Source organism: Miscanthus floridulus, chromosome 6, assembly GCF_019320115.1.
Source record: "Miscanthus floridulus cultivar M001 chromosome 6, ASM1932011v1, whole genome shotgun sequence".
Taxonomy (NCBI): domain Eukaryota; kingdom Viridiplantae; phylum Streptophyta; class Magnoliopsida; order Poales; family Poaceae; genus Miscanthus; species Miscanthus floridulus.
The window spans coordinates 43,282,534-43,301,661 of NC_089585.1; the positions used below are offsets into that span (position 1 = coordinate 43,282,534).

Sequence of the window (19,128 nt, forward strand, 5' to 3'; positions counted from 1 at the left end):
AAGGCGGTGACTCCCCTTGCGCGGGACCTGGTGAACAGGCTAAAAGAATCAGTTCTCCCTCCATGGAAGTAGTTAGTTGAATAAGTTTGATAAACACTTATCTGTAATATTAAACAAGTGTCAGTACTTTTGTGTCTGGAAGCGGATTCATGACTTTGTTTCACACTTTTGTTTTGTTTGTTTGATCTTACCTTCTTCCTTTTTTTGCAATGAAAAAGATTCATACGATCCAACCCTTCTATTTGTTTAAGACTGTAGGGCTCGAGGTGTTTTAGGAGAGATTTTGATTGTGCTATGAGCAAAAATTACTGTAGCCGTCTGGGCGTGGGCTTTTTGCAGTCTTACCTATCTGTTCCTCCGAACCTTGCCACTAGTCTCAAGGCAAGAAGGTCTAATGTAATGACTATTTTGAAAAAAGGAAAAATAATAGGGGGTACTCGTACCTTTATCAGCCCCCAAGTGAGATCTGACCCCCTATGGTCGCTTGGGTATTATGTTATTGGAGACCGGAGCGAGTGTAGTGAACTTGCATTTGTATTCATACGTACCCCTTACCTAGGACTTTGGTGATCGCTGCGTGACCATGCGTTCGGTCTTATTGCTGGTCCGGCCTTCCCCAAGCCCCCGCGCGTGGTGGGGATTCAGTCAAGGGCCGGCTCATTCATGACTGTTGCCCCATCGGTGTTTTTTTGCAACCAGAGGGGTTAAGGCGATGTCACTTGCCTTGATGGCTCGAGTGACGTGCTTTATGAGCTCGCTAACGGGGATGTTCAGACAGAATCCGATCCCATTTGCTTCGCAACAGGGTCAGCAAAGCCCTCGGGTGGTGTTCCGTTGCTCCTTGGCCCGCCTTCCAACAGATTCCCCCTCAATGCTATTTCTATGGGCTTGGCTAGAGGCTGGATTAAACAAGAAGGTTGAGATGACCCTAGTCGCCTTAATGCATGTCGGGCAAAGGCCATTGAGGCTCATCTGTGTTTTCTCTCCTGGCTCTTGTTCGATGCGAGGCAGCCTCGAACCATTTGCTGGTCAACCTTTGAACCTTGGTCTCTCGATCTCGGATTGAGCCCTTTAGGGTCTGCTAGGGTCGGTCATGTTTCGTGCGTTACCCCGTCCTCAGTTTCCACAACTAGAGGGGCTGAGTTGACGACACTTGCCTCGATGGCTCGAGTGTTGCGCTCAATGAGCTCACTAACGGGTATGTTCGTGTGGAATCTGGATCCATCATTTGCTGACGGGGTCGGCAGAGCCCTCATGTGGTATTCCACTACTTCTTAACCCACCTCCTAGTAGATGCCCGAGCCGTTCGCTAGGCTCAGGTGGCTCGTTGGCCTCTCCTCGATAGAGATTTTGTGGGTCTGGCTCGAGGTTAGAATCGAACAAGAAAGGTCGAGGTGTCCCTGTCCGCTTCTGAACCGGGTCGGGCGAGGCCGCTGGGGCTCATTTTGGTTTTTCTCGCCTGGCTCTATTTGACACGAGGCGGCCTCAAGCCCTTTGCACACATTGAATGAGGCAGCTGCCACTTCATGATGCAACACAAAGCGTTGAGATGCAAGGTTTTGCATATGCAATGTTTGGATGTATAGATTTAGCGTATAGTTTAATCGAAATGAAAGTGAGGGTCGGTAATGTTACCTCGGTGGTATGAGCCATGGGAAGCTCGTACCAAATATGTCCGTGCTTGGTTTGGGTCCGTCGTTTGCGATGAGGTCGACGTAACCTGCATAAGTATCGCTATTTTTTGTTTTCATCTCTCGGTGCCGGTCCGAGCCGCTCGATTGATTTTAGGTGGCCTGATAGTCTCCTTGAAGGAGATTCTGTAGGGGGACCCCTTTGAACCCTTCTTGAGAAGGCGGGAGCTAAATCTCGTGGTGCGGGGAACTGTGAATTCATTCGGTTGTATCCAAAGATTTACACCCACACACCGTGCTTTTGGTTTTAGACATAAAGAGGGGCCGGGCTAAGAGGGTGTTTAAACAAACAGACGCCCTCGGCAGCCCTCGAGCAATGTCCATGTCCCTGCCGTTGCTAGGATCGGAGGCTCGGTAAAGAAATTAACACTCAAAGTAAGTAAATAGAGGTGCTTATCTTTCAATCGGTCGTTCATTCGTTGTTTTGCCTAGGCCACCCGATCGACCTAGGAGGCCCGTTGGGTTCCCCCTGGAGGGGGGTTCCATCGTCGGGTTGTTCCACGATCCTGCCTGGGGAAGTGGAGAGTTGCCTGCATGTGAGCGTGCCCCATTTCTCGTGCCCGGGGCGTATTAGTGGCAGGCCACATCTGGACGACGTTCTAACTGACCAAGCGATGTCTTATCGACCAAAGCGTGCCCCTCTAGCTCCGGTGCGTTTCCTCAGATTTCTGTCAGCATTGATTTCGCATTTGTGTTGAATAGGGGAAGGCAGAGAGTTTTTTGTCCCAACCTTTCACCTTTCCTTAGCTGTTGAGCCCCTTCTTTAAATAGGGGGGAGGAGTTCTCGTCCCACCTCCTCGCCAGCCTCTGAGCCACCACCTCTTCTCCTTCCTTTCCACCGAATGCAGCGGTTCCTAACTAAGAGAGGATAACGCTTGGGAGAGAAGAACTCACAGATCTGCTCATGAATCTAGAGTGTGATGTCAAGCTGGAGGTCATCCAACGTAGATGAGATGGCGTGGGTCGCCTGTGCTGAGGAGGGGTCGCTACTACCAAAGGAGGAGGAGCGCTAGCAGGTGCCGAATGTCATCGGTTTTACCATCGTGTGTTGCGGCCTTCCTTCGGCGGGTGGTGCCCCCTGCCTCGACGCCGTTGTCAGGGTTGATGGCATAGTCCCTGGACACCCCAACAGAGGCGCCGCTGTCGCTGGTGCGGTGCTCGACATTGCAGATGATGGTGACTTCGAAGATCCCGTGGAGCGGTGGGATGTCGCCGATGGAGAGCGTGGTACGGCGGCCATAGTAGACGAATTGGCCCATGTACATGCCCGGACATTGCTGATGGAGAGCATGGCACGTCAGTCACAGTAGATGAACTAGCCCATGTACATGCCCGGACATTGCTGATGGAGAACATGGCGCGGCGGCCGAAGTAGAACTTGTAGCAAAGGTAGGTAGAGACTGTAATTGAATAAGTTTGTGGAGGAGCCCCTGAGTGAATAGTCCTTTGAATTTTAAGAGTACATTAGTCTTTTTCGTGATGAAATCACTTTGTAAGTGGTGAATTTGTGAAAAAATGAACAAATTTTCATCTTTTGTTATGGCAAACAGCTTTTCAGCTTCCTCTTTTTGTAGAAGAGGTTTCGATGCCCTCCGACCCTTCCCATGGCTCAAGTTGCAGAAAACTAGGAGTGCGAGTGAATTAGTTCTGATTACGCTGGTGAGCAAAGAGGTCATAGCCACTGGGGCGTGGGTCTCCCACAGTCCTACTAGTTATATTTAGAATTTGTTCCCAAAATCTTAGTCCTTAGGACTTGTTTATGAGAGGAACGGAAAACTTAGAGAATGTTTGCAAAGATAACACAGGAAGTGTTTGAAAGATAAATGTACTTGTATTATTTGTATCAGCCCCCGAGTGGGGTCTGGCCCCTTGCAAATTTGCAGGGGTTGGATGTCACTAAAGCTCAGGGATTTGTAAAGACAAAAAACTAATAAGAAAAAGCATGCGTTTATTTAAGGGTAAAAACGACGTAGCGGCTCAATGTTCCAGGCGTTGGTGAAGACCTTGCCGTTAATGGTTTTCAACTTGTAGGCGCCTGGGCAAAGTACTTTCATGATGACGTACGGCCCCTCTGAAAGGTCCTAATATGGCTAGAGGAGGGGTGAATAGCCTATTTAAAAATCTACAAATCAACTAGAGCAATTTGATTAGTATGACAAATAGCGAAATGCAAACTTACTCTAGCTCTACAAGGGTTGCAAGCCACCTATTCAATAATTCTAGTTGCAATGATTACTAGGCACATAACTTGCAATGTTACTACTCACTAAGAGCTCTCAATCTTGCTACTCTAAAGAGCTCCACTAGATGAACTTAAAATAACAAAGCAAGCTCTTAATTCTAATTACACTAAAGAGCTTGCTACAACTAGTTTGCAAGAATATAAATGAGTGAGTAGGATGATTATACCACCATGTAGAGGAGTGAACCAATCACAAGATGAAAACTAAATCAATCACCAGGAGAATACCAAAGGGCAAGAGACAACCAATTTTTCTCCCAAGGTTCACGTGCTTGCCGGCACGCTAGTCCCCGTTGTGTCGACCAACACTTGATGGTTCGGCGGCTAAGAGGTGTTGCACGAATCTCATCCACACAATTGGACACCGCAAGAACCTACCCACAAGTGAGGTAACTCAATGACACGAGCAATCCACTAGAGTTACCTTTTGGTGCTCCGCCGGGGAAGGCACAAGACCCCTCACAATCACCACGATCAGAGCTAGAGACAATCACCAACCTCCGCTCAACGATCCTTGCTGCTCCAAGCCATCTAGGTGGCGGCAACCACCAAGAGAAACAAGTGAATCCTACAGTGAAACATGAATACCAAGTGCCACTAGATGCAATCACTCAAGCAATGCACTTGGATTCTTTCCCAATCTCACAATGATGATGGATCAATGATGGAGATGAGTGGGAGGGCTTTGGCTAAGCTCACAAAGTTGCTATGTCAATGTAAATGGCCAAGAGTGTGAGCTTAAGCCGGCCATGGGGCTTAAATAGAAGCCCCCACGAAATAGAGCCGTTGGGCTCCTCACTGCACTGAACACGGGCCGACCGGACGCTCTGATCATTTTGACCAGACGCTGGACCTCAGCGTCCGGTCATGCGATGTGCGCCATGTGTCATCGGCTTCAAACGCTAATCACCCGATTTCAACGATCAAGTGATGACTGGACGCGTTAGTTAGAAAGTGACCGAACGTTGGATCTCAGTGTCCAGTCATTTACAGTAAGGTTCCAAATGCAACATTTCACGACCGGACACGTTCGGTCATGCTCGATCGGATTCACCCAGCATCCGGTCACTCAATGTCTCCTCTATGTGTCCCATGTTAGCGTACATCAGCACTGACCGGACGCACCCTACCAGTGTCCGGTCACTTTTAGCGCCAGCGTCCGATCAAAGACCGAGACCACACGCTCACTGCTGCTACTGATCGGACACGCTGGTCCAACAGAGACCAGCGTCCGGTCACTTACAGTGACCTCCATCTTTTCTGTCTAGGGCACCGGTGGCACATGTGTTGGCACACTTCGTCGGTGAAGTTTCCTACCCTTGCTCAAATGTGCTAACCACTAAGTGTATCACCTTGTGCACATGTGTTAGCTTATTTTCACAAACATTTTCAAGGGTGTTAGCACTCCACTAGATCCTAAATGCATATGCAATGAGTTAGAGTATCTAGTGGCACTTTGATAACCGCATTTCAATACAAGTTCCATCCCTCTTAATAGTATGGCTATCGATCCTAAATGTGATCACACTCGCTAAGTGTCTCGATCACTAAAACAAAATAACTCCTATAATTTTACCTTTACCTTGAGCCTTTTGTTTTTCTCTTTCTTCTTTTCTAAGTTTAAGCATTTGATCATCACCATGCCATCACCATCATCATGATCTTCGCCATTGCTTCATCACTTGGAGTAGTGTTACCTATCTCATAATCACTTTGATAAACTAGGTTAGCACTTAGGGTTTCATCAATTAACCAAAACCAAACTAGAGCTTTCACCCTCCCAGGGTGGGGAGAGCTTGTGGCGGTCCTTGTTGCTCTGCACGAGGTGGAGGACAAGGTCCCCGATGTTGAAGGCTCGGTCCTGCACCCATTGGTTGTGGTACCGTCGCAACACCTGCTGGTACTTGGCCGAACGGAGGAGGGCGATGTCGCGGGCTTCGTCTAGCTAGTCCATGGCATCTTGGTGGGATGCCTCAGCTCCCTGTTCATTGTATGCTCTGACTCTTGGCGCTCCATAGTCAAGGTCCGTTTGGAGAACGGCCTCAGAACCATATACCATGAAGAAAGGTGTGTAGCCAGTGGCCTGGCTGGGAGTTGTCCTTAGGCTTCAGAGCACCGTCGGGAGCTTAGTGACGCAGCACGTGCCGAACTTGTTCAACCGATTGAAGATCCTAGGCTTGAGGCCCTGTAGGAGCATGCCATTTACGCGCTTGACCTGCCCGTTCGTCTAGGGGTGCACGATAGCTGCCCAATCGATCTGGATGTGTTATTCATCGTAGAATCAAATTAATTTCCTGCCAGTGAATTGCGTGCTATTATCTGTGATGATGGAGTTTGGTACTCCAAAGCGGTGGATGATGTCGAGGAAGAACAACACCGCTTGCTCGGATTTGATCATGGAGATTGGTCGAGCTTCGATCCATTTCATAAACTTGTCTATGGTGACAAGCAGGTGGGTGAAGCCCCCGGGCGCCTTTTTGAGTGGCCCAACCAGGTCGAGCCCCTAGACCACAAAGGGCCACATGATGGGGATCATCTGGAGTGCCTGGGCTAGGAGGTGAGTCTACCGAGCGTAGTACAGACACCCTTCGTAGGCGCATACAATTTGTTCGACATCGGCTACTGCAGTGGGCCAGTAGAAGCCCTGTCGGAATGCGTTTCCAACCAAGGTCCTCGGCGCAGCATGGTGACCGCAGACCCCACCATGGATGTCACTCAGCAGAAGTCTTCCCTATTCGATGGGGATACAGAGCTACAGGATCCCGGTGTGGCCCCGTTTGTAGAGTTTGCCCTCTATAAGGACGAAGGAGTTGGCGTGACATGCGAGCTGTCGAGCTTCTGTCTTGTGCATCAGTAGTGTGTCGCAGAGGAGGTAGTCAAGGTAAAGCATTCTCCAATCATTTAGAGGGTCGGGATCTGCTGTTGGATCCTCTTCAAGCTCCATGACCTTAGGTTTAGATGGAGCAGTCGGCGGGTCGGCCCTCGGGGCTGGATTAGATGGGCCATCGTTGGCCCATTTTGACCCCTCGTAGCGCACCGAGGGCTTGTGTTGATCATTGGCGAAGACACCCGTCGGCACTGGCTCTCGGCTAGATGCTGCTTTCATGAGCATGTTGGCCGCTTTGTTGAGGCGCCTAGGGATGTGATCGAGCTCGAGGCCATCGAATCTATCCTCTAGCCATCAGACTTCTTGGTAGTATGCTGCCATCTTGGTGTTGTGGCAGCTTGACTCCTTCATGACTTGATTGACGACCAACTAGGAGTCACCCCTGATGTCGAGGCATCGGATGCCCAACTCGATGGTGATTCGTAGGCCATTGATGAGTGCTTCGTATTCGGTGATATTATTTGATGAGGGGAAATGGAGCGAACCATGTAGCCCATTTGAGCCCCGAGGGGTGATACAAAGACCAGCCCCATGCCGGCACCCTTTTTCATCAGCGACCCATCGAAGTACATGGTCTAGTACTCTTGATCGATGACCGTCAGTGGCATCTAGACCTCGGTCCACTCCGTGATGAAGTCAGCTAGCACCTGGGACTTGATCGCTGTTCAGGGAGCATATGCGATGCCCTGATCCATCAGCTCGAGTGCCCACTTTGTGGTTCTTCCTGTGGCATCCTAGTTATGGACAACCTCACCGAGGGGGAATGACGTCACGACTATCACAGGGTGTGACTCAAAGTAGTGGCATAGCTTCCTCTTGGTGATGAGGATGGTGTATAGGAGTTTCTAGATTTGGGAGTAGCGGGTTTTGGAGTCGGACAGTACCTCGCTGATGAAATACATAGGGCGCTACACCTTGAAGGCGTGCCCCTCTTCTTCCCGCTCTACTACTAAGGCAGCACTGACTACTTGCGTGGTGGCCACTATGTACAGCAGGACGGATTCTCCGTCGCTTGGAGGAACCAGGATCGAGGGTTTTGTTAGAAGTGGCTTGACCATGTCAAGCGCCTCCTGGGCCTTGGCTGTCCACTCGAAGTGGTCGGTTTTCTTCATGAGTCAATAAAGGGGGAGTCCTCATTCGCTGAGGCACGAGATGAATCGGCTAAGGGCGGCGAGGCACCCTACGATCCGTTGAACCCCCTTTATGTTCTAGATCGGGCCCATCCTTGTGATGGCCAAGATTTTCTCCGGGTTGGCTTCAATACCATGCTCGGAGACAATGAAGCCGAGTAGCATGCCCCTCGGGACCCCAAAAACACACTTCTTGGGATTAAGTTTGATGCCATTTGCTCGGAGTTTCACAAAGGTTTGTTTGAGATCGACGACAAGGTGGTCAGCCCGTTTGGACTTAACTATGATGTCACCGACATAGGCCTCAATGATCCGCCCGATGAGGTCCCCCGAATGAGTTGAGCATGCAGCGCTAGTAAGTTGCCCCAGCATTTTTCAGACCAAACGGCATTGAAACATAGCAGAACGATCCGAAGGGGGTGATTAAAGATGTCATGAGCTGGTCGGACTCTCTCATCGTGATTTGGTGGTAGCCAGAGTATGCGTCAAGGAAGCAGAGGGTTTCGCACCCTGAGGTAGAATTGACTATCTGGTCTATGCATGGCAAAGGAAATGGGTCCTTTGGGCATGCCTTGTTGAGACCCGTGTAGTCGACACATATCCTCCATTTCCCGCTCTTCTTTCGTACAAGAATGGGATTTGCTAACCACTCTGGGTGGTGTACTTCTCTGATGAACCCAGCGGCCAACAATTTTGCTATCTCTTCACCGATGGCCCTACGCTTTTCCTCATCGAAGTGGCACAGGCGTTGCTTCACCGGCTTGGAGCCTAGGTGGATTTTCAAGGTATGCTCGGTGACCTCCCTCGGGATGCCTAACATATCTGAGGGTTTTCACGCAAAGATGTCTTTGTTGTCGTGGAGAAAGTCGACGAGCGCTATTTCCTATTCGGAGGAGAGCATGGTACCAATGCGTATCTTTTTACCCTCGGAGCTGCTGGGGTCCACGAGGACCTCCTTAGAGCCCTCTACCGATTCGAACGACCCGGTCGATTTCTTCGCGTCGAGCGCTTCTTTGGTGACCTCTTCCCTGAGGATGGCGAGCTCTCTAGAGGCAATGACTGTTGTGGCGTGGCCATAGCATTTGACTTCACACTCGTAAGCGCGCTGGAAGGAGGTGCTGATGATGATGACCCCGTGGGGACCCGACATCTTTAGCTTGAGGTATGTATAGTTGGGGACGGCCATGAACATTGCGTAACATGGACATCCCAGGATGGCATGGAAGGTTTCGGGGAACCCTACCACGTCAAAGGTGAGGGTCTTAGTCCTATAATTGGATTGATCCCCGAAGGTGACGAGCACATCGATCTATCCTAGTGGCATGGCCTGTCTGCCAGGCATGACTCCATGGAAAGGCGATCGGATGGGGTAGAGGTTCGTCCGGTCGACACCCATCTCATTGAGCGTCTTGGCATACATGATGTTGAGGCCGCTGCCTCCGTCTATCAGTACTTTCATGAGTTGCTTTGGGCCAACGATCGGGTCGACAACAAGCGGGTACCTTCCCGGGTGTGGGACGCCATCTGGATGGTCGGTCCTATCGAAGGTTATGGCAGATTCTAACCACCGGAGGAAGGCAGGCGTGGCCGGTCTGATCGTATAGACCTCGCGGCGTGTAATCTTCTGGCATCGTTTGGAGTCGTAAGCCGTTGATCCTCCGAAGATTATGAGGGCGCCATTCAGAGTTGGGGAGGCATCGTCCTTCTCCTCGGTGTTGTTCATAGTGGGGGGCAGATCCTTCCCCTGCTCCCCTTTGTTGGAGCTTCCGCACAAGAACTTGCGCATGAGGCCACAATCCTTGTATAGATGCTTGACCGGGAAAGCATGGTTTGGGCATGGCCCCTCGAGCATTTTTTTGAAGTGGTTCGGAGTGCCCTCTATGGGCTTCCGGCCACCCTTGCGGTCGGCAGTAGCCATGAGCGAGTCATCGTGCCATTGTTTCTTATTCTTTCTCTTGGTAGAATAGTTGGAGGCGCCTTTGCCGGCGCCCTCGTCCCACCTCGCCTTGCCGTCCGAATGGTCGAATATTGCTCCGACCGCCTCTTCTCCTGAGGCGTGGCTAGTGGCGATGTCTAGGAGCTCCTTGGTGGTCCATAGACCCTTATGTCCTAGCTTGTGAACCAAAGACTCACAGGTTGTCCTAGATAGAAAGGCTCCTATCACGTCAGCGTTGGCGACGTTTGGGAGCTCGTTGCACTGCCAGGATCAGCGCCGGATGTACCTGTAGAGGGTTTCATCAGCTTTCTAGCGGCAGTTCTTGAGGTCCCATGGGTTCCCAGGGTGCTTGTATGTGCCCTGGAAGTTCCCCACAAAGATTTCCCTTAGATCTGCCCAATTCTAGACGACGTTGGATGGTAGGTGTTCCAACCATGCTCGGGCCAAATCAGCCAAAAACAGTGGAAGGTTGCGGATGATGAAATCATCATCATCTGCACCACCGGCTTGACACGCAAGTTGATAGTCTTCGAGCCAAATCCCGGGTTTGTCTCCCTAGAGTATTTAGAGATATTGGTAGGTGGTCGGTACCTTGGTGGAAAAGCAGCGTTGAGGATGTACCGACTGAAGGCCCGAGGGCCTAGCAGGCCAGGGCTCGGGCTTCGGTCCTCACCGCTGTCATAGCGTCCACCGCATCGAGGGTGGTAGCCATGTCTGGCTCCCTCTCATGAGTCATTATAGGTGCATCTGCGGGCGTCGATGGGGCTGTGTGCGTCGCGGTTGTGGCCGAGACGTTGCTGCACCAGGACAGCGGTGTGCTGCCCGCAGCCTAGTGGTGTTTGGTGTACCAATGCATCCTTGGTGGGGTGCATCGATGGCATACACTGACTGGTGTTGAGCTCACGTCGCCGAGAAAACGAGCTCTCCGCCTGCTGTGTTGCCGCACGTTCAAGCAACGTGCAAATTTCTCGGTGGGCTCGACGATCCTCGGGCGTCGCGACCTCTATGAGGCCATGGAGCAAGGCCGTTGCGGCGGCGATGTTTTGACTCACCCAAGTGAAGTGAGGAAGGGCTCCATCATTGGTGATGATCCTCTGGTGTACATTACAAGCCGTGGCACGTGCGCGCCCGCCGTTTCTGCTGCGTTCGATCTCACGATCAATTTCCGCGTATTTCCTCATGAGCTCTTGTCCGGCCTCGTCGATCTCTAGCTTTCGGGCACTCAACTGCTCCATCCTTACATGAGATGGGGCCACTGCTTCCCCTGTGGCCTTATCATTGGGGTCGCCTGTTGGGGTGGCTTCCTCCCCGGAGACGCTTTCGACGTGCCCTTCGGGGGTTTCTACCATGAAGCATTCCTAGGAAGGGTGATGGCTCCTCCTGCTGGAGTCAGAACAAGAGTCCGACCCTAGGCCCTCTGCGAGGAGGCCATGGAGGGATTCTATGATGCTTTCAATCATTCCCATGAACTCGTTGTCCATGGGAAATGGGATCGTGCGCTGGGCCACAAGGTGGCTTACAGTCACCGCGGTGTTGCGGAGGCCAAACAGAAATGGCATCGAGGCACACCGTGTGGAGCATTCCGGAGAGAGGGTAATGCGGCGCGGGGCCTCCCCAGATGGCTAGGGTCTAAGGGAGACACCGCGCTAGCCCTCAAGCCTCTGGTAGCTTAAGTTGATGGAGGGGAGAGACTAGGCGGCCGTGTGGGCCAGTACCAACTCTCCTCCCAGTGTGACAATGAAGTCCAGGTCACCGAAACACACATGCGCACCCGGGACAAAGCTGTTTGTGTGGTTAGCCATCCAAGGCCTGATTTGGAACGCGCAAAGGCCCCTACCTGGCGCGCAAACTGTCGGTGTTTCGAACACACACCGGATAGTAAATTTATAATTGATGCACGTTAGGCCCGAATGGTGCGCTAATGGACACAAAGTTTATACTGGTTCGGGCTAAATGTCCCTACGTCCAATCTATTGTTGCTCGTGTTATTAGCACCAAAAGTGGTTCATAGTAGGGGGTACAAACGGTCAAGAGAGGGACTGGTCCCAAATCTCTGATAGAATGATCAGACAGATGCCAAGAGCCCGGTGGCAGCTCAGCTGTGTGTTGTTGAGTTGTCATCGTTTAGTCCCCTTTTAGTGGGGGGCCCTGCCCTCCCTTTTATAGACCAAAAGGGGAGCAAGGGTTACAGATGAGAGAAAGGAGGAAAACCAGAGGCCAAGAAGCCCCTCCAAAGGTGTTGAGCCCTCCTTTTCCGCTGAGCCAACCTTGCTGAAATGGCTAGGCGGTGTTAGGGATTGGCACGTTCACCAGGTGCCCGTGTCCTAGCGATGCCTTGCCCTTACCGGATTAGCAAGTGGCCATGTCCCATCTCGCCCCACCGGGTGGCGTGTCGGAGAAGGGTGTTGTCCTATGGCCCTATGGGGAGTGGATGGCGTAGTGACAGTATGTCCATCACTATAGATGGCGCGAGTCTCTTCCTAGACCGTAGTGGTTGTCGTATGCCCATGTTAGTATCCACGCCCGAGGGCTGATGGCGGCGCCTACAACACTGTGGGACAAAAGTCAAAGTCTACAACACTATTCGAGCACTGTTAGGTCAGAAAGGGCTTAAAGCGTCCGTCCCATTGTATCCTGACGGTACCTTCCTACAGGCGTGCAGGGCATGGTCCTTGGTATGGCGGTTGACTCGAATGTCCTGTTGTACCCTATGCTTGTCAGCATGAAGGTGCAGGGTGCAGTCATCGGACGAGGTGGAGCCAGCCCTCAGCCATTGGGCGGGACAGCGCCTGTCCTCAGTCGTTGGGTGAGGCGGAGCCTGCCCTCGGATGCCGGGAGAGGCAGAGCCAGCCCTCGGGGGTTGGGCAAGGCAAAGCCAGTCCTTGGGGGTCGAGCAAGGTGGAGCCAGCCCTCGGGGGCCAGACGAGGCGGAGCCAATCTTCTGTCGTTCGGACAAGAAGTGTAGTAGCGTTCTTGTTTGACCGGAGGCATCAACGTTCGATGGTTATCGGTTCCACCTTATTTGGTACCCCGGTATTAGGTCCCCGACACTTATTGATAATGATAAGACACAAGGTTATGAGGGTGACTTCGATGCAATATTCCATTATTACTAAATAATACTCCCTCTATCGGCAAAGGATGCAATTCTAGCACCTCGAGGCCCCGATTTTTTTTACTTTTTAGCCCTTTCTTTGAAAGTTTCTCACAAATAGACCTCTGGAGGAAATATTTTAGAATATGGACCCTTAGCTCTACGCCATCGATGCTGGCGCCGAGCTAACAAGTCTCAGCGCCAGTGTCCCTGGCATCGAGTACTGGGCTTGAAGCGAACATAGAAGGTGACATGGTAGGAAGCTCGATGCCAAGCTCGACGCCGGGGTGACTGGTGCCGAGTCTTTATTTCATCCCCGGCCCAAGCTTCCTGCCCGAGCGTTCTTCCTCTTCTTTCTCCTCCCTCTCGGGTTTTTCTCTCCCCACTTCACCCTACCTCATGAATCAGCATATTGGACCTTGAAAACTTTGATTTGATCCATAGATCTTTGCGAGCAAGGTATCCACGCTCCCCTCCAAGTTTTTTTTGCATCGATTCTGAATATATTAGTCGGATTTTTAAACAAAAGAATCGTCATTAGTTAGGTTTTCATTCTATCCCTTAATATATGTATTATACAACCGTAGGATGATGCCAAGGTATAGAAAAGCTAGCAAACCTAGGGGCATGTAGTTATGTTATGGGTTCATTGTTGTGCATCAAATGGTAAACCCTAGGTTTAGGGTTTAATGTTAATTGCTTTTGGTTCTTAGAACAAAATTGGTTGTATTATAGTTATGGTTCACATTGACATTTATTTGTGATGTTTTGAGTTTTATTTGTTAAATTACATCCATTTTGTTAGATGCAAGAAATGTTTCGGGAGGAGTTTTGGCGAAAACGGGGTCGTCCTTGAGAATTATACCTCGATGCGTCTAGCAAAGATGCCCCCGTCCCTCCTGACGTCCCTGTCCCTAACTGTGACTGTGGTTTCCCGGCCCATGTTTTTCAATCAAAATATCCAGACACAGCAGCGCATTGCTTCTACACATACAGTCGTTTTAATGTAAGAAATTATTTCTACTATCCTTTTTATTTATTTGAGTAAGTATGCTACTAATATTTTATTGGAATCTCGTTGTGTAGGACCATGAGAGGTGCTTTTTCTTTTAGTGGATTGGCAGTGCAGACAAGTTTGATCCTAGGTATCTCCTTTTCAACGATTGGTTTAGAGGGAGACATCCACGTGAGCACTTCAAGCGGTGGGTTCCACCCCCCTAACCCTCCACCAATGATGGCTAAGGAGAAGCACCTAGCCATAGTTAGATGACTCGAGGAACCTCCTCTATGCGATTATAGAGATCGAGCTATGATAAACCCTGAGAATACATTGAAGTTTGTGTGTCCAAACAAGCATGAAGTAAGTGCAAAGTGTATGTATTGAAATGTTGATCTATATGTGTTCATGTACTAATGTCTACTTATTTAGGTGTTTTCAATGACGAAGTGTCATTTTAAGGAGTGGTTGTATGATCCTAAGAACCAATGGTCGGAAGAACAGCAAAAGGTTAAGGAAAAGAAGAAAGAAAGGGTAATTTACAAAGCACCTCCTATCATGTGCGAATGTGGTGTTAAATCCAACTATGGTCTAGTCCCTTCGGAGCTTGGAATATGCCATTATTGCGGCCATATGGTCGAGTATGATGAGGTTGGTTATTTTTATGGTAAACATAAAATCGTATTTTGTTTCTTTTGCTAAGACATATATGATATAATTTTTCGTTTGAACAGAGCACTAGAAAATGCAGGTGGGAATGTTATGATGGTCAAGCTAAGTTCTTGGATGAACTGAAGAAGAGGCAAGTAATTACACGGAAGAGGGGATATGGACCTTACTACGTCAACCTATTCGTTAAACATCACAAAGAAAAGATGCATGAGTTTGCTAGACAACGCGGTAATTGTAACGCGATCGATGTTGGGCTTAACAAACGGGGATTGGAGAGACGGATGACGTTAGAGGAGGAGAGGGCAAGGAATGAGGCAAGGGAGGAGACAAGAGTATAGATGTGGGTCTTGAACGAGCATGTTGTTGCATTATGTGCTAGTGAGTGCTTGAAAACATTTTTTTGTTGCCTAAATTGAAATGTAATATAATCGCATTGCTAACTGATTGCATTTTATACATGAAGGGATTGGTTGCAGCGAGGAACATGCTGTAGAGCTGTCTCGTGCAAGGTATGAGGAGAAGAAGTTAGATGAGCATAGATCGCGAGTTGGTCGCACCGTTCAATCACCGATTGTGTTGTCTGATGAGGGGGACGAGAATGAGGACGACACTGGCAGACTGAGTGAGCTCATTGCTCTAGCAGAGGTGGGCTTGCAGGCGCAGGAGCCTGAGGACGATACTGGCAGACTGAGCGAGCTCATCGCTCTAGTAGAGGCGGGGTTGCTGGCGGAGGAGGTTGAGGAAGACACTAGCAGATTGAGCGAGCACATCGGTCTAGCAGAGGCAGGCTTACATGCGGAGGAGGATGATGATGCGTTCTTCACTCAGGCCGCAGCGGACGTAGATGAAGCGAAGGTCGCTTACTATAGGCGACAGGCAGGTCAGAGCAACGCAGGTGAGCCTAGCCATAGCAGTAGGGTTGTAGTAGAGGATTGGTACTCAGATGATGAGTTGCTTACTCAGTATGTTTCAGACTGAGGATTTGGAAGTTCATTTGCCCCTATGTCTACTATCGGCACGTACTTCTAGTATTATTATATTGTTTAATGTGGCATAGTATTGAACTTTTCATTATGTGGTTGTTTTCATTATTTATGGTCTCAATATTCCGCTTAATGTTACGGACGTATTGAAATGTGAACACGTGCTGCAAATAAAAACCTAACGATGTACGACATTATATAATTCAACACACAAAACACATGAAATGACATGTGAGAACATGTACCGAACCTGGGTATAGAGTTTCCTTCGACTAAACCTAGCCTTAGGTTATTAAACCAAACAACAAACACATAGATGTGGCATGTGAATAAGATAAAGTCATCCTAGTAGTGTGGCCACATAGCAAATTGTGTTGCACCTTCTTCATAGTAGCCTCCCATTGTTGGTGGTGATGGTGGCGGGGGTGACGGGGGAGGCCCCTTGTTCTTGTGATTAAGGTAGGTGCAATATGGATTATTGTAGAGTGCCTCATGTGAATCGGCACCATTGTTTTTGTCGTCTTATCCGTTGTCCTTGTAACCGATGCTAACTTCCCTTTCTAGATCAAAGATACGGTCTTGCGGGTAATAGATGTACTCCGCATGCGGATAAATAGGTCGAGGATCGACCCACCTAGTGAACCCACCGTTTTCTTCGGTCAAGGAAGACTACAATAAGTATGTCGTGTAAGTTATATAGAAGAGGAACATATTGAAGAAACAAATAGTAATAGCAATTACTCATGCTCGTGGATATTTAAAGAAACGACGACATCCATCTATTCCCTCGGTGAACATCTACACTAGGCAGTCCTCACCACATCTGCACAAGGTGGTTGCGCGGCGGCGGCGACACGGCGCAGGCGGCCAGCCGTGGGCAACGGTGCGGCGCGGGGGGGGGGGGGGGGGGGCGGCGCTCCTGCACGGCCTCGGGGCGTGAGCCGTCCGCGGTGGCGAAGGAGCGGCGCGGCGCGGGCGAGGGCGGCCGGTGGAGGCGCGTGCGCGGGCGGCGATGGCGAAGCTCGGCTCTGCTCTGCTAGGGCGAGAGAGGGAGAGGAAGAGAGGAAGAGAGGGGCAGGACACATAGGTAATAACCGCTTGGCGCCTCGGCGCCAGGATGACTGGCGCCAAGCTTCCTGCCATGTCACCTTCCACGTTCGCTTCGAGCCCACTAGCTTGACGTCAGGGACGCTGACGCCAAGACGTGTTAGCTCGACGTTAACATCGTTAGCGTCGAGCTAAAGGTTCATATTCTAAATTTTTTTCGTCAGAGATCTATCCATGAGAAACTTAAAAAAAGGTTAAAGAGTAAAAAATTCGGCCCGAGGCCAGACTAAGGAAGAGACCAAAAGTCGCATGTACCCGAGGAGACAACCCACTGCAACCAATGCCTGCTGCCACTGCACTCTATAGACACGCAAATAGCTGCCTCCAATAACTAACAATTCAATATTTTTATTATTTAGGCCACGTTTATATCTGAAAATTTTTGGGTTTTGGGTACTGTAGTACTTTCATTTGTATTTGTTAATTAGTATCTAATTATGGACTAATTAGGTTCGAAAGTTTCGTCTCGTGATTCCTCACCCAACTATACAATTAGTTTTTTTTCGTCTATATTTAGTACTTCATACATATGCCGCAAGATTCGATGTGATGGATACTATGCAAAAAATTTTGGGTTTTAGAGGGCCTTAACATGTCAACTACACCATGCATGAACTGCAATGTCCACTGACACGGGCGACAGGCAAGTTACTCGCTGTTCACGTTGCTAGCCTTGGCAGTCTAAACTTCGTATTCTTTGGGGTGTTTGGTTTCCCGCACTAAATTTTACTCCATGTCATATCGGACATTTGGATGTTATTTAGGAGAACTAAATATGAGTTAATTATAAAACTAATTACACAGATGAAGACTAATTTACGAGATGAATTTATTAAGCCTAATTAATCCGCTATTAGCACATATTTACTGTAGCACAACATTGTCAAATCATGGACTAATTAGGCTTAAAAAATTCGTCTAGCAAATTAGCCACAATCTGTGCAATTAGTTATTTTTTTCGTCTATATTTAATACTTCATACATGTGTCAGGGACTAAAATTTTCCTGTAGGAACCAAACACGTCCTTTGATAGTGTTTAGTTCCTAAAATTTTTCAAGATTCCCTGTTACATCGAATTTTTGACGCATGCATGAAGCATTAAATATAAATAAAAAATAAAACTAATTACATAGTTTAGACGAAAATCACGAGACGAATCTTTTAAGCCTAATTAAACTATGATTAAACACTAATTATTAAATAACAACAAAATACTACCGTACCATTCCGTGGACAACGCTCGAACTCCAGAATTGCGTTCATTCCGGACGAAGGGGGCAAGTGACAGGAACGGATGAGACAACCCCATTCAAATTATTGAATCCGAATTTAGAAATCATGCAAAAGATGCAGCTGGCACATTAGGGCCTATGCAGCGTATAGCTTAAGTTGTGCCAAGAGAAGAGAGAAAATCTGAGCACCGATACACTGCAGCAGCCGATGTCGGTGTCTGAAATTTCTGGAGTGGATTAAGTAGTTGCTCCGCTGCCTACTTCTGCCTTGTGAATTAAATAATCAAAGCTGGATGCTTTTGCATAGTACTACATTAGATAGATTGATGTAGTATTTTATATGGATGCTTTTTTCGTTTGTGGGACCAAAAGTGATGCTAGCCCACTGTGGTTTAATGATGCTAGTTCCGATGAGCCTACGTGTATCGGAAAAAATTTCAGACCTTACTGGTACGCTGTGGAGGGTCTTAGTTGATCCATCCAATTCATTCCACACATCTCTTCATTGGACCTTGATTTTGATTCCACGAAGGACAGAACTGCGAGGGCGTGTTCGGTTCATCTGCTCCACTCGTCTGAACGGTGGAGTCATATAAAATTGAGCTGAGCAACGTGTTTGGTTGGTTGCATGCTTACGTGAGCGGATGCAATTGCAAGGTGGATGTAGTACGCTTAAGGCTGTGTTCGTTTCTCCCAGACAAAAGTTTAGTCCTATCGCATCGAATCTTTGATACCAATTAAGAGTATTAAACATAGGTTAATTATAAAACTAATTACACAGATTGAGACTAATATACGAGACGAATCTATTAGACCTAATTAGTCAATGATTTAACAATGTGGTGCTACAGTAAATATTTGCTAATTATGAATAATTAGGCTTAATAGATTCGTCTCACTAATTAGTCTACTCCCGTGTAATTAGTTTTATAATTAGCTTATGTTTAGTCCTCCTATAGTTAGCATCCGAACGTCCGATGTGACATGGACTAAACTTTAGTCTCTGGATCCAGACACATAACCATTAGATTTAATAGATTCGTCTCGCAAATTAGTCTCAATCTGTATAATTAGTTTTATAATTAGCTTATATTTAATACTCCTAATTAGTATCAAAGATTCGATGTGATAGGACTAAACTTTTGCTTAAAGGAAA

At 48.7% G+C, this 19,128-nt stretch overlaps 1 protein-coding gene across 1 annotated transcript; it reads right to left on the bottom strand.

Annotated features, from left to right (window-relative positions):
- Window positions 1-6,685: 6,685 nt before the first annotated feature.
- Window positions 6,686-7,045, bottom strand: LOC136460535 (uncharacterized). The gene has a single exon (XM_066460195.1). It carries the CDS (start codon window positions 7,043-7,045, stop codon window positions 6,686-6,688), a length of 360 nt encoding a protein of 119 aa, XP_066316292.1.
- Window positions 7,046-19,128: the final 12,083 nt, after the last annotated feature.